This window comes from Mustela erminea, chromosome 6 (assembly GCF_009829155.1).
Source record: "Mustela erminea isolate mMusErm1 chromosome 6, mMusErm1.Pri, whole genome shotgun sequence".
Lineage (NCBI taxonomy): Eukaryota > Metazoa > Chordata > Mammalia > Carnivora > Mustelidae > Mustela > Mustela erminea.
This window is the reverse complement of record NC_045619.1, coordinates 120,996,420-121,010,964: the sequence shown is the minus strand read 5'-3', so window position 1 is coordinate 121,010,964 and position 14,545 is coordinate 120,996,420. Positions and strand designations below refer to the sequence as shown.

Sequence of the window (14,545 nt, the reverse complement as noted above, 5' to 3'; positions counted from 1 at the left end):
CAGTTTTTCGCAGAAGCCTTGGCCTTTCTAGCTGCTCTAGGCCAAAGGAACTATTTCTAAAAGAGTCTGTCCACATGTCTAAATATTTCTGAGCCCAGCATGCCAACAGAGTCAATGCTGACCTCAGAAGAGATGAGGGTTCTAGATCTGTTCTTTTGGTGGGCCATTAATGCAAAAGGTAGATCTAGCAAGAAAAAGATGGGCTATCCCGGGCTGCAGAATACAATGGAAACATAGATTTGTTCGTATGTTTTGTCTCCCAAATACTAACAACTTGTTAAGAAAGGTTTTACTAGTCAGGCTATCATTTTGATTACTCAAGCGCATGCTGGTGTTTTCACCATGGGGAGATTACAAAGGCTTAGTGACCTACATTCCACTAAAGTAAGTTGCTCAGAAAGTGGATGTTATGTTATGTTATGTTATGTTATGTTATGTTATGTTATGTTATGTTATGTTATGTTGGCCTAAGTTTCTCATCATGATTATTCCAATAATAGTCATTGTATGAACTATGGACTTCTCATCTTTTCTATATAATCACTTATGAAGTATAAAAATTCCAGTGAAATCAATTAAAAGTCATGGAAGAAATTTCCATTTGATCATTTACAAGGCAACTTTTTTTTTTTCTGAATGTCATCTCCAGAATGAAATGGCTCTTGGTAGTCTTTTTTTTTTTTTTTTTTAAAGATTTTATTTATTTGCAAGAGAGAGAGAGAGTGAGAGAGTACACACAAGCAGGCAGAGAGGCAGGCAGAGGCAGGGAGAGAAGCAAGTTCCCTGCTGAGCAAGGGGCAAATGTGGGACTTGATCCCATGACCCTGGGATCATGACCTGAGCCGAAGGCAGCAGCTTAACCCACTGAGTCACCCAGGTGTCCTGGCTCTTGGTAGTCTTAAAAGTGGCTTCACAATTTCTAAAATATGGTAGAGAAATGACAAATTTAAAATGTTTCTTGTGGTCAAAAATGAAACAGCAGGAACAGACAAAAGCTAACTACAAAGCATAAGAGAGAAATTGTCACTGTTTGTACTTATTTTGAGTCAGAGATTATTAAATTTTATTTTACTAATTTTATTAAAAATTATTTTCCCAAATACTGAACAGTCAAAAAGTGTATTTTTGTGTTTTCATTATTCATATGCCCAAGGAGATGCCTTGAAGCTGCTGGGGAAGATTATAGACCATTTATTTTTACTCTTTACTGTATAGATAAAGCACTTAGCAGATGAGGTAGTCTGTGGCAAGTGACTGCCTTCTATATCTTGATTCTTTTGTCATTAAAATTCAGTAAAAACACTGATTCACCTTGGTGACAATGAGAAGCTTAGAAATTCTTCACTAAAAAATCCTACATCTAGGCAAATTCTAAACTCAGTTTCTCTCAGATCCAGAGTAACTCTTTTTTTCCTTTTTTTCTTTTTAGCATGTTATAGTAAAAAGGAGTTTAAATTGCTTTTATAAAAGTTACTTTCTTACAGAAATGTGAAATTCACAGTCCCTATTAATTGAATTTGTCCTTTCAAGGGCCATATGACTATCTTGGTGGTTTTATCCATCATTTCATGAATCCTCTTTCATCTAAGACTTGATTTATAATGAGATTACAGAATCTCCAGACGCTTTAATAAATATTCTCCCAACACAAGTCAGAGTTCTTAGTTTATCTGCTGTGGATTTAATATATTTTATGTGCATTTTATTTTAATTTATTCCTTTTCAGTGTTCCAGCATTCATTGTTTATGCACCACACCCAGTGCTCCATGCAGGACGTGCCCTCCTTAATACCTACCGCCAGGCTCACCCAACCCCCCACCCTCCAGAACCCTCAGTTTGTTTCTCAGAGTCCACAGTCTCTCATCTCTTAATAAGAATTGAATAGTAGAGTAGTACCTTAGCACAGAAAGTGGAGAGAAACAGAAGGACAGCTGTTTTTGCTTGCTGTCCTCTAGAGATGGCCTCAGAAGCTCCGAAGAAAAATAAGTCTAGATTAACGGAGCAGCCAGATGGGAAGTCTTTTGTAATATTTGCCTGACTTTTAAAAAATTAGCTCAGAAGTTCTGCTTTACAGTTTACACCTGATATAAAGCTAAAATGGAAAAAGAAAAGAAAATTTAGCTTTAGATTTTTCCTTTTGCCCTTTTTCCCACCAAAAATTAGGTTTTGTCAGTTGTCTTAGTTCACATTTTCCCCACCATGTAATCTAAGTTGCTTTTTTTTTTTTTTAATGGCATTACCTAGCTACTTATCATTTCTTCTCTTTGCTTTACTTAACTATTTCTAAAGAAATCAGAATGTAGGCACAATTCACAATTTATTATTTTAGAAACCATCGGGCAGTGCTTCTTTTGAAATAGTTCCTACTGATGATTTATTAAAATTGGCCAGACCCTAGAGCAGACAGTGTAGTTATGTGGGATTCCTTGCTTGCCCGTGTAATAAGACTTTGGTCTGCACACCCTGTGGAACTTAGTTCTACGCTGGCACATGCATCTCTGTCCCACTCGATCATTCCTGCATTGAGCAATCCAGTCTCCAAGCTACTGTTTAATTAGGATTTGCCGCCCCCTAATTCCTGTACGTCTCCCTAGAGCCCTTTACTGTTTACTGAAAAGAGTTTATCTTAGCCACACTATTAAAATATTCCAACCCAAATGATCTCCCCCTATTCCTTAGTCCTCTTCGATATCTCTGCCTCTCTGTCTATGGCTCTAGAGAAAAATTGTACTCTGAACCTAAATTTCACCAGTTTATATTATTTGCTGAGTTACTCCTTCCTGGTTTCCTTTCATTTCTCTCCCAAGTTCTTGGAACCATGATGGAATTCAGAATTGAAGGTTCCTCTGTAATAAAGTCTTGAAGACTATGATAAAAATTATATTTCAATACACTGGATAGAGCCTTACCCATTTCAAACAATAAACATCTCTTGAAAGTTTTTTAGAAGGATGGAAAATAATCATAAAAACAAATCCTGGAGGATAGCTTCATACCTCAATACCTCAGAGATGTCAAATCAAATTACTTACTGAGGATAGAATTAAGAATGTCTGGAGTTCTTTTTTCCATGACATGGGTTCTCATATGTCTAATAACTATTACTTCTCTGCCATAAATTCAACTTTAGTATTTATCTTTGTCCTTGAAGAACTTTTTCAAATCTTGACTAAATTCCTTTTTCTCCCTGGAAGGCAATCATGCTAGTTGTCTTTAACCATATTCCACTTGAGCGTTTTGCGTATATTTTGATCACATATTCAATTGGTTCCCCCTATGATTATGGAAAAATGTTTAATATCATTATTTTCTGATGACTGTGGTCTTTGTCACCAAGTATCTTGTCATTGAAGAATTGGGGTTGATCTCTTTGCTCTAATGCAGTGATGTGAAAAACAGAGCTTGAGAAAAAGATGTATATGTGTGAATGACTTTATGCCCATTGACACAGTTATATCTCATTTTCTTGTATACTACCTTGCTTATGCTAAACCTTGATATGCTCTTAGACTTCAGATAATTTTAAAAATTCTGATATTATGTAATACTTGACTTTTTATGGGTAAAATTTGGAAGGACATCCTACCTTAACAAAATGACTGTTGGAAATTCCAATATAAGAGTATCTTCATCCATCAAGCAACTTGCCAAATGTCATAACTTTTTCAATTTTTTTGAGTCAGACTGTGTGAATGAGCAGATCATTTTTTTTTAAAGATTTTATTTATTTATTTGACAGAGAGAGATCACAAGTAGGCAGAGAGGCAGGCAGAGAGAGAGAGAGAAGAGGAAGCAGGCTCCCTGCTGAGCAGAGAGCCCGATGTGGGGACTCAATCCCAGGACCCTGAGATCATGACCTGAGCCGAAGGCAGCGGCTTAACCCACTGAGCCACCCAGGCCCAGGGAGCAGATCATTTTGATTGGTGTAATGATTTGATACTCTCTTGCCATCTACCAAAAAAAAAAAAAAAAAAAAGAAAAGAGAAGAAAGAAAGAAAAAAAAGAAAAAAAAAAAGAAAGAAAGAAAGAAAAAAGATAAAAATCCTCTCTCAACTTCCTCTGCCTCTCCCCTGCCCAACTTCCTTATTGTTGAATATGGATCTTTTATAAGCACTTAATGAGTTTTGGTTGTGTTGATATTAGATATACCACTGCTATTTCATGAACTTTCTAGAACTGGACTAGTTCCTTTAATATTTTAGAAATATGATCAAGTATATAACACATTTTACCTTATAGTTCACAACGCTTCCTTAATTTCCTAAGACAGTCACCACTGTGATAGTCTATGTCATTAGGTCAACAACTTAAAAACTAATGCTCTAAGACTTAATGATAGCTGTATAGCAAGCCATTTGATCAAAGTGGAACCAAGTTTTTAATCTAGCATCAGCATATTTCCTTTTGTTCTGTGATTTTCCTGTTCAATCATGATTATGATTATGGTCATCAATAGAACTATAATTTCTGGCCCAGCAATTCCACTTTTAGGTATTTACCCAAGAGAAATAGAAATGTATGCCCATGCTAGTATCCAGAATATAAAAGAACTTAAAACTTAATAATAAAAATGTATAACCTAATTTTAAAATGGCAAAAGATCTGAATAGACATTTCTTCAAAGAGGATATGCAAATGGATAATAAGCACATGAAAGGCTGTTTAGCATCATTAGTCATAGGGAAATGCAGATTAAAACCATAATGAGGGGCGCCTGGGTGGCTCAGTGGGTTAAGCCGCTGCCTTCGGCTCGGGTCATGATCTCGGGGTCCTGGGATCAAGTCCCGCATCTGGCTCTCTGCTCAGCAGGGAGCCTGCTTCCCTTTCTCTCTCTCTGCCTGCCTCTCTGTCTATTTGTGATTTCTCTCTGTCAAATAAATAAATAAAATCTTTAAAAAAAAAATAAAACCATAATAAGTATCACTTCATACCCACTAAGATGGCTAAATAAAGGCAGACAGACAATAACAAGTGTTGGTGAGGATGTGGGAAATTGAACCCTAATATGGTGCTGGTGGGGTGGTAAAGTAGTGCAGTCTCTTTGGAAAATAGTCACATAGGTCCTCAAAATGTGAAAGAGAGAGTTACCGTATGAGTCATCAATTCCACTCCTGCTTAGGTACCCAAGAGAACTGAAGACACATATCTACACAAAACCTTGTACGTGAACTCTGCAGCATTATTCATAACAGCCAAAAGGTAGAAGCAAACCAAATGCCCATTAATTGCTAAATGGATAAACAAACTGTGGTCTATCCCTACAATGGAATACCATTCCACCTTGGAAGGAATGAGGTTCTGATGGCTGCTTCAACATGGGTGAACCTTGAACACATCATGTTAATAAAAGCAGCTGGTCACAAAAGACTACATATTATGTGATTCTTTTTATGGGAGTTGTGCAGAATGGACAAATCCATAAAGACTGAAAGTAGGTTAGTGGTTGCCAAGGGCTGGGGAGATCAGTAAAGAGGGAGGGCTAAATGGGGCCTGATTGTTAATGAGGTAAGGTTTATCCCCAGGGGGTTGCAAATCTAGGATTGGAGAAAATGTCAGATACCCCAAGGGTCCTGGTGCTGTGAACGGATAACACCTTTCCAAAGGGCCATTTGATAAACTTGAAAAACAATCTTACCTTAGTACCAGTAACTCAGCTTCTAAAGATGTATCCTAAGGAAATAATGAGAAACTTCAGCAAATATCTACATACAAGAATGTGTCAATAGTATTTTTAATCAAAATAAGATGGAAAAGATAGAATTAGCAAACAGGAGGGGATTAATTGAACTTAACATGGTGCATCTCTATATTAGAATCTTATGTATGCATTTAATTCAATGTTTTCAAAAGAAAAATCATGGGTTCCTGGGTGGTTCAGTGGGTTAAAGCCTCTGCCCTCTGCTCAGGTCATGATCTCAGGGTCCTGGGATTAAGCCCCGCCACCAGCTCTCTGCTCAGCAGGGAGCCTGCTTCCCTTCCTCTCTCTCTCTGCCTGCCTCTCTGCCTACTTGTGATTTCTGTCTCTCTGTCAAGTGAATAAATAAAACTTTTAAAAATAAATAAACCTTTAAAAAAAAGAAAAATCACATAAAATATATGGTTATGTTATGTTAATAAAAAATAATTTGCAAAAGATCATACACAGTATGACCCCAATTAATGTTTTCACAGTACAATTACCTGTAAAAATGGCTGCCTAAGGAGCAGTGATAAGCCTTTTTAATTTTTTGTTTATTAGGTTTTGCATTTCTCTTTGGATTGGGTCAGAGTATGTATTTCTGTGCATATATATTCAGAAGACAAAACAATGTTGGATGTTTAAAGGTCACTAAACTCAAGCTAATGTTGTTTGTGTGAACATTTAAAAATGCTGTTCAGTAAACACTAAGGAATTTCTAATTCTCTCTCATGGTTGGAGTCCCTTATCTGTATATAAGTGTGAAGTTAAAGCAAGGTTTTGCCAAAGCAGTGCTGTTGACATTTTGGGCCGGGTGATTTTGTGGTGGTGGGAGGTCGGGGAGGTGTGGGCTTGGCCTGAGCAGAGGACGGTGTTCAATGACATTCCTCCCCACTCCATGCCACTAGTACCTCCCAGCGTTACAGCAAAATCCTGTCTTCTCATGGCGCCAAGTGTCCCTGGCAGGACATTTATATGTCACGGAATTAAAGGAGCCACTTTATAAAGGAAGAAAATTCTGGATTGTTTGAAAGCGGGATTTATCTGTTGTGAAGTTCTACCTCTTTCCTCAGACCTGTGCTTGATTTGTAACTTGGGTAGACAATGTTTCATCAGGACACCAAGTTAAACAGTGACTTAGCAAAAGAGCTCTTGACTCTCATTTTAATTTCTATGTAAATTGCATGAATCTTCATTACATGTCTTTTTTTTTTTTTTTTTTTTGTCTGAGAGTTTATAGCACCAACCCCTTGCACTGCTTCTGATTATAATGCTGGTCATTCCCTACAGCGCGCTCGGCTGTAACCGGAAGCTGTGCCAGTGATGGCGTCCACATCATCAGGGCTTCCAACTTCTCTTCCGCACCTTTTGCCACTGTGTGTGGCGATGAAATCCTGTCTCCTGTCACCCTCTTAGGCCCGGTGATGCTCAACTTCTACTCTAATGCGCACATCACAGACCTTGGATTCAAGTTTAACTATAAGATCACCCGTGAGTAGCCGTAACGATAGAGTCTGGAATTTACTACTTTTCTTAAGTAATTCCCATAAGGGCTTTTAATTGTGATTCATACATCACCAGCTTGAAGACTTGGGCACTTTAAGGGGAAAAATGATCAAATAGATGCCTGGTCAAAAATACTGGGGAGAACCTTCTACAGGAACTTTAGCTAGAACTACTCTTTGAAAATCAAATGGAAGATTGAGATTTATGTTGATAATTAAAGTTAAAATGAGCATTCCTGCTGTCTTTAGTTGGTAGTAAGTTATGTAAAGGTATCTTTTTGGCCTAGACTATCCAGATGCCTGTCTCATTTCTCCAAGTCACTCTGCTAATGTGAAAAACAGTATTTTATAAATTTAGAAAAAAACAGAAGAAAATATCTTTATAATCTTCAGGGAGGAAAGGACTTTTTGATAATACAAAAGCATAAGGTCTTAAGGAAAATAAAAGATTAATGTATTCAGCTATATTATAATTTGCAAGTTTTCCATTTCAAAGGCAAAGTGAGAAGACAAGTCACGGGATGAGCAAAAACCTTTGTAGTTACTAGGATCTTTTCATTTTTCATTGTCTGTAGACAATTTAATCCTATGTTTCAAAATCACAAGATTCTATTTCCCTATTTTCAGTTATCTTTTCCTCTCCTGCAATAAGTGTGGTTAGCTTACTGACCATTTTTACCACATCATCCTAGTTTCAGTGAAATGGACACATACATCTGATAAAAGCTTGTTTTGTTTTTTCTTTATGTGACCAAGGTCATTACTAAAGTTAAATCATTTTCTTTCAAATAAATTACTATTCCCATCCACAAAGAAGTCTTGAAACTCTCTACTCATGAAAAAGACCTTTACAAGTCATTCATATTAGCTGTTACCTGAGTCCTGACCCCATTTGGAAAGTGTCACTGTGTGTGACTCCGTAGGTCTGTGGGCACATCCAAAATAGATTTGGGCACAGTGAGGGTCCCTTCCCCTGGTTTTCTTGTTGTATAAAGAAGAGCATCAGTTTGTTTATTCTTTTAGTCCCACTGGTATGTTGGAGACTTACATGCTGCTTTATGATCTTCTACTCTTTAATCTCTCATTTTCCCAAAATACCTTATATAAGGTTTACCATATCTACTGTGAGAGTGCCATTTAAAAAGTGTTGGCATTAAGATTTCAAATCCTGACAGGTACAAATTTGGGAGTTATTTGGACATTGATAAGCTTTCAGAAACCACATAATTGTCTGTAAGCTGAAATAGAATAATGGCTACACAAATCTAACTTTTTTAAAAGATTTTATTTATTTATTTGACAGACAGAGATCACAAGTAGGCAAAGAGGCAGGCAGAGAGAGAGGGGGCAAGCAGGCTCCCTGCTGAGCAGAGAGCCCTATGCAGGGCTTGATCCCAGGACCCTGAGACCATCACCTGAGCCAAAGGCAGAGGCTTTAACCCACTGAGCCACCCAGGCTCCCCACTAATCTAACTTTTAATTCACTACAGTTGTCCCCAGGGGTCTCAGACTGTGTATATGTGGGCTTACAAACAAATAACCTTAAATGGCAGCTACGATTTATTTATCATTTCTAAGAGATGTAAATGGAATATCTCTGCTGACAGTATATAAACCAGAGAAATATCATCAAAATATACTACTAACATTATAATTTGAGAATCATAAAATAAAATAGAAGCATTTCTCCCTGCAATGAGTGGGGCAGTTTCCATCATTGTGCAGCATGGGCTCATCCTCCTTATATGTAAGGCCAAACAGAAATAATACTAATTTAATGTTTTTTATAATGGGGTTTTTATGGTCATTTTATGGCTGTGGTTTTATTGACTAATAGAAACAACTAACAGTTCTGGGCTGTTGATTGCTGGAGTCAGGGCGGGGAGTGGGTCTAGCCTTGCACTTGCTGAGGAGCAGGAATACAAATTTGGGCAAATACAGCCCTTACGAGGCTCACAACTAAATGGGAAACGCAAAGGACCCCACTTGAATGCCCAAAGGGAACTAAACTTGAAAGTTCCAAAAACTGTTTCTAGTACTTCACATTATAATACTCTGTCTTGACGGAGGAAACTCTATATTTAAGATATTTAACCTATATTATAGATCTCCGGATCACAGTCCTTCCTGGGCCCAGATGCCCACAACATGCCTTGGACTCTGCGTGCCTTTTCTCAGCTTCCAGTTACCTCTGTCATCCCTCTCAATCTGTTCGTTAAATACAGGGAATGGACCCCAGCACGTGAAATGTGCATTCTCATTGTTTTCACTCTGGTCATTGAATTGACGAATTCCATTCCAAGGTGTGTCTTAAAATATTCTCCCCAGTTCTACTCCCTTATTGTCTCTTCCCCGGACCTTAGTGAAAAACATCAATACTGTTTGTAAACAACCACGAAGGGAGATTTAAGTTCTTTAAGGCAAATGGTTGGCATCTCTCTTAAGGAAAAAAGGTGCAATTGTAAAGAATACCTCAAAATTACTCTTTCACGCTCTGAGCAATAATCATTCTCTGTCTTCTTCTGCAGCCTGTGGGGGAGTGTTCAACTTCTCCACCGGGGTCATCAAGAGCCCTGCCTATTCGTATTCGGACTACCCTAACGACATACACTGTTCGTACACCATCATCGGTAGAGATGACAGAGTGCTTCAGCTGAAGTATGTAAGACAAATGTACCTTCTCTACAGTTGGGTCAGCTCTACTTGCAGAAAAGATATTCCTTTACAATAAGGAACACTGATTTTTACAGGAGGTATATAAGAGAACCCTGAAGAAGGGAGAGTGAAGTTCTTGTTTGTTAGTATAAATCTGGAAAATGGGTGTCCCGCCTTCCATGCAAGCCAAAAGGGATTAAGGGGGAAAACAGGTACTCCACCAGTGAAAATGAGTGTTGTCATTTTCCAGCAGGCTTCAAAGGAGTGAGTGTAGCCTTCGTATAATGGACTGTAAAAATTTAAGCCTGTCTTGGAAGCAGCAAGAGAAAGTAATTTTCATTTTTTGGGCACTTTCATTTGTTGGAACTTTATTATTATTATTATTATTATTTTAAAGATTCTATTTATTTGACAGAGAGAGATCACAAGTAGGCAGAGAGGCAGGCAGAGAGAGAGAGAGGGAAGCAGGCTCCCTGCCTGCCTAGCAGAGAGCCCGATGCAGGACTCGATCCCAGGACCCCGAGATCATGACGGGCAGAGGCTTAACCCACCGAGCTACCCAGGCAGCCCTATTATTATTTTTTAAAAATTTTATTTTTTTAATTGACAGACAGAGATCACAAGTAGGCAGAGAGGCAGGCAGACAGAGGGGGAAGCAGGCTCCCTGCCTAGCAGAGAGCCCGATTCGGGGCTTGATCCTAGAACCCTGGGATCATGACCTGAGCCGAAGGCAGAGGCTTTAACCCACCCAGGTGCCCCCATTTATTGGAACTTTAATTGATATTTTCCATAGTTCTCTTCTTTCATTCTTTTTGTTTGTTTTGTTTTTAAAGATTTATTTATTTATTTATTTACTTGCTTACTTACTTACTTATTTGACAGAGATAGAGAGTACAAGTAGGCAGAGCAGCAGAGGGAAAGGGAGAAGCAGACTCCCCTCAGAGCAGGGAACCTGATGCGGGGCTCAATCCCAGAACACTGACCCAAGCCGAAGGCAGCCACTTAACCAACTGAGCCTCCCAGGCGCTCCTGTTCGGTTTTTGTTTTTATGGTTTTTTTCTTCTTTCATTCTTAAAACAGTTATATGAGGCATGTATTATTAAACCCATTTTACTGATGAGAAAATTGAAGCTCAGACAGGTCAAATTACTTTCTCAGTGTGATATGCTACTAAATGAAAAGTCAGAATCTGAATTCACATCATATTTTCTCCCAAAGCCATGCTGTTAATATTTCCCTATGCTATTTCTTGAAGGGCAAATATTTCCTGACTACTTGAGAAATGTATTTTTATCCATGTATCAGAACACCTCTACACTGGTGCCTTATGATACTGCTTACATCATCAGTAAAACGCTCCCCTAATCCTACCTACTCCCCACAGCACTGATTAAGGACCATAACCTCCAGTTATCAGTGATAAAGTTCAAAACCACATTCATCTGAGATGACGTATTTGTAACTCTTGTGTTCCAGTGATATACAGCATATGGCAGAGGGCTCTGAAAGTTCGTGTACTTCATAGCAACCTAGAGTTTTGTATAGGAGTTTGATGGGCTGGAATCTTTCTTACCTACCTCCCCACCAAGTGGCTGTGATCACTTTCATCCCTAAAATCACATACTCTGCAGTTTGCCTCCAGGAACCTATGTCAAATGGGTCTTTATAAAAAAGTCTTATCCAGTCTGATTGGGTTCCTATACCAGACAGTAAATGGTCTAGAGGCTGCATGTTGAAGAAATCTGCAGATGCCCCGCCCCCCGACCCCAGGACTATTTGTAAGGAAGCTGTGCCCCAAGGTCCAAAAAGTCATTTAAGTCTAAGGGACAAAAGAATAAACAAAAAATGCCAGATGGTCCAAAAAAGGAGGCCCTATGGAAGGATCATCTGCCTAGAATGGCAGAATAAGGAGTCTTTCTTGCCATGTGCCTTGGTGGCCCAGTATTTGCTTCTACATGGGTAGGATTATAGGTGATATATATATACTGTATATGTTGATAACATATATCTATTTCCTGTGTGGGCTTTGTCTTATCATAGTCAAAATTCTTTTAGCATGGTTGGGAAATTTTTTATACTCTTAAGAAACTACATTCTATGAAACAGATATTAGCCCAGTTTTTGCAGAAGTTGTAAACATTAGTAAAAACATGATTTCTTCTACCAGGGCTCTCAAAGTACCATGGCAACATAAGCTTTTCTATCAATGGGCTTTTCCAGATATCATCTGTTCTCTGGAAAAATGATAAAAAATAAGATGTCAAAACAGCTTTGAGTCCTCTTGGAAACTCAAATCTTTATCTTTCTTTATGGATTCATGTTGTATAAAATAAATGTGTTACCCCAGGAGAATAAAAATAGATGTAGTATTTTTGGAAATTATCTAGCTCTTGTTCTGCCTTCACCTTCTTTTACAAGAGCATTACCTATTACATGTGGTTGAAGAAAATAAAGAATTTTTCATCTTGTTCTTAATTGTCAGTTTGAAAAAATTGAACTAATTAAGGCTTTTTAAAAATTTTACAGATCCTTTATTTCTTAAGGCTCTTAGAAGGAATTTTCAAATTAAATATCTTCAAATTATTCTGTATTAAAGACTATTTATTTATTTGTTTTATTTGAGAGAGAGAGAGAGACAGAGGTAGAGAGTCCAAGGAGGAGCAGAAGGAGAGGGACAAGCAGACTCCTTGCTATGCACAGAGCCCAATCTCCTGACCCTGAGATCAGGACCTGAGCTGAAATCAGGAGTCAGACACTTAACTGAAGGAGCTCCACAAATTATTCTGTGTTATATATTATTTATTGTAGCTGCTAGCAAAAAGAAAGGAAAAAAAAAAAAAACCCGAGAAAGCAGGAGAACCTACAGAAATGAGGGCAGGATATCAAATAATTTAAACAAATTTAAGAATAATAATAAACCCATTCTAAAGCCCTAAAGATAAACCATGTAGAAAGCCTTGCTTGTTTAGGAAACTCTGGGAATAGTTACTTGAAAAGACAGAGCATAGGCCTTAGATTAAAGTAGTATCTCAGGCCATTAAATGAAGTTTAGGGCATATCTGTCAGGATAGTTGTAAGTGGTAACAAACATGCCCAGCGCTCAGTAGCTTAATGAGTTGATTTCTCACCTGTATGAGGATGTCCAGTGTGGCCTGGTCACTCAGCAGCCAGGCTGATGGACGCTTCATTTCTACATTTGAATCCATGACCCATCACTGCAGTGGGAAGACAAACTGAATAGTAATTTTTTTAAAAAACACCTTCCAAAACATAATATGTATCACTTCTGCTTATATTTCTTAGGACAAAAGAAAGTCTAAGGGCCATGTAGAACCTCACAGTGTATCCAGAAGGGCAATTCTCCCAAACATCAGGAACGCAGAGTGCTAGGGATATGTGGTATAATGTTCCTATAACAACTATAATGATCCTAAATATAAATATTTGCTTATAGCCATCCAGTCATTAGAATAGCATATTGTTTCTAGTACTTTCTGTCAAGTAAAGCATGGATGTTCTGCTTCTAGCCTTTGTCTTATTTTTTTGTTTGTTTGTTTTGTTTTTGCTTTTGTTTTTACAAGAACGAGAGTTATAGTGTAATGGAAATCCGGATGGAGAACTTCAGTATTAACAAGGTTCATTCCACAGGTTTAGTGATTTCGATGTGGTTCCCTCCACCTTCTGCTCCCAAGACTACCTGGCAATATATGATGGTTCTAACGTCAGTGATCCCCTTCTTGGAAAATTCTGCGGTTCTGAGCTTCCACCCAATATTAAGAGCAGCAATCACAGTTTGCTTCTGGTATTCAAGACAGATTCATTTCAAACAGCAAGAGGTTGGAAAATATCTTTCTGGCAGACGCTGGGTAAGAATTTGGGATATGTAAATCTATTATTCATGACTGTTGCTTTTCTGCTTTACTTATTTTTTTTTTTCACCTGACTAAAGTTGCTTTCCATTTAAATTTTGAGGAATATGTCGCAGGAAGTTTTGGTTTTAAAAGTTATATATGATATATTTTGATTAAAAAAAAAACACTCAACTAATATACCTCTCTGGTGTACAACAGTAAAGTCTTTCTACACAACCATCTCGGATGAGACCTGAATCTCATTTTATCACTGATGGAAATGGCAGAAGTTTAGCCTAAAAGCAGGCAAGGGCTCCATCAAGAAAAAGGCCTCATGACCTGTGTTGACTTTATCTTTAAAATGATGAACAGCCTTGGGAGAATTTTAAGTGAGAACTGCATGACCAGACTTGACTTCTGGAAAGACGGTAGTGGTAGCAGGCTGGAGGGAGGCTGGGGCAGGCGGACCCGATGACTTGAGAAGAAGCTCATTACAGAATGCCGGATGGCAAAGGTTGAAGGTTCAAACTGATGCAGTGGGAATGGAAATAGAAGGAAAGGTAAGAGGGGCGCCTGGGTGGCTCAGTGGGTTAAGCCTCTGCCTTCGGCTCAGGTCATGATCTCAGGGTCCTGGGATCGAGCCCCGCATCTGGCTCTCTGGTCAGCAGTGAGCCTGCTTCCCCCTCTCTCTGCCTGCCTCTCTGCCTACTTGTGATCTCTCTCTCTCATTCTCTCTCTCTCTGTCAAATAAATAAATAAAATCTTAAAAAAAAAAAAAAAGAAGGAAAGGTAAGAATCTCAGAGAAACTGAGAAGGGAGAATGCTGTAGATAACTCTCATTCCTCTGCTCCAAAGC

General features: G+C 38.3%; 1 protein-coding gene across 1 annotated transcript in view; it reads left to right on the top strand.

The window, feature by feature from the left end:
- Positions 1-14,545, top strand: part of CUBN (cubilin) — a 271,085-nt gene that overhangs the window by 209,609 nt on the left and 46,931 nt on the right. Inside the window, exons 57-59 of the mRNA XM_032349505.1 lie at positions 6,969-7,169; positions 9,712-9,841; positions 13,487-13,704. Coding sequence (XP_032205396.1) covers positions 6,969-7,169; positions 9,712-9,841; positions 13,487-13,704 — 549 coding nt within the window. The remainder of the gene's footprint in view (positions 1-6,968; positions 7,170-9,711; positions 9,842-13,486; positions 13,705-14,545) is intronic.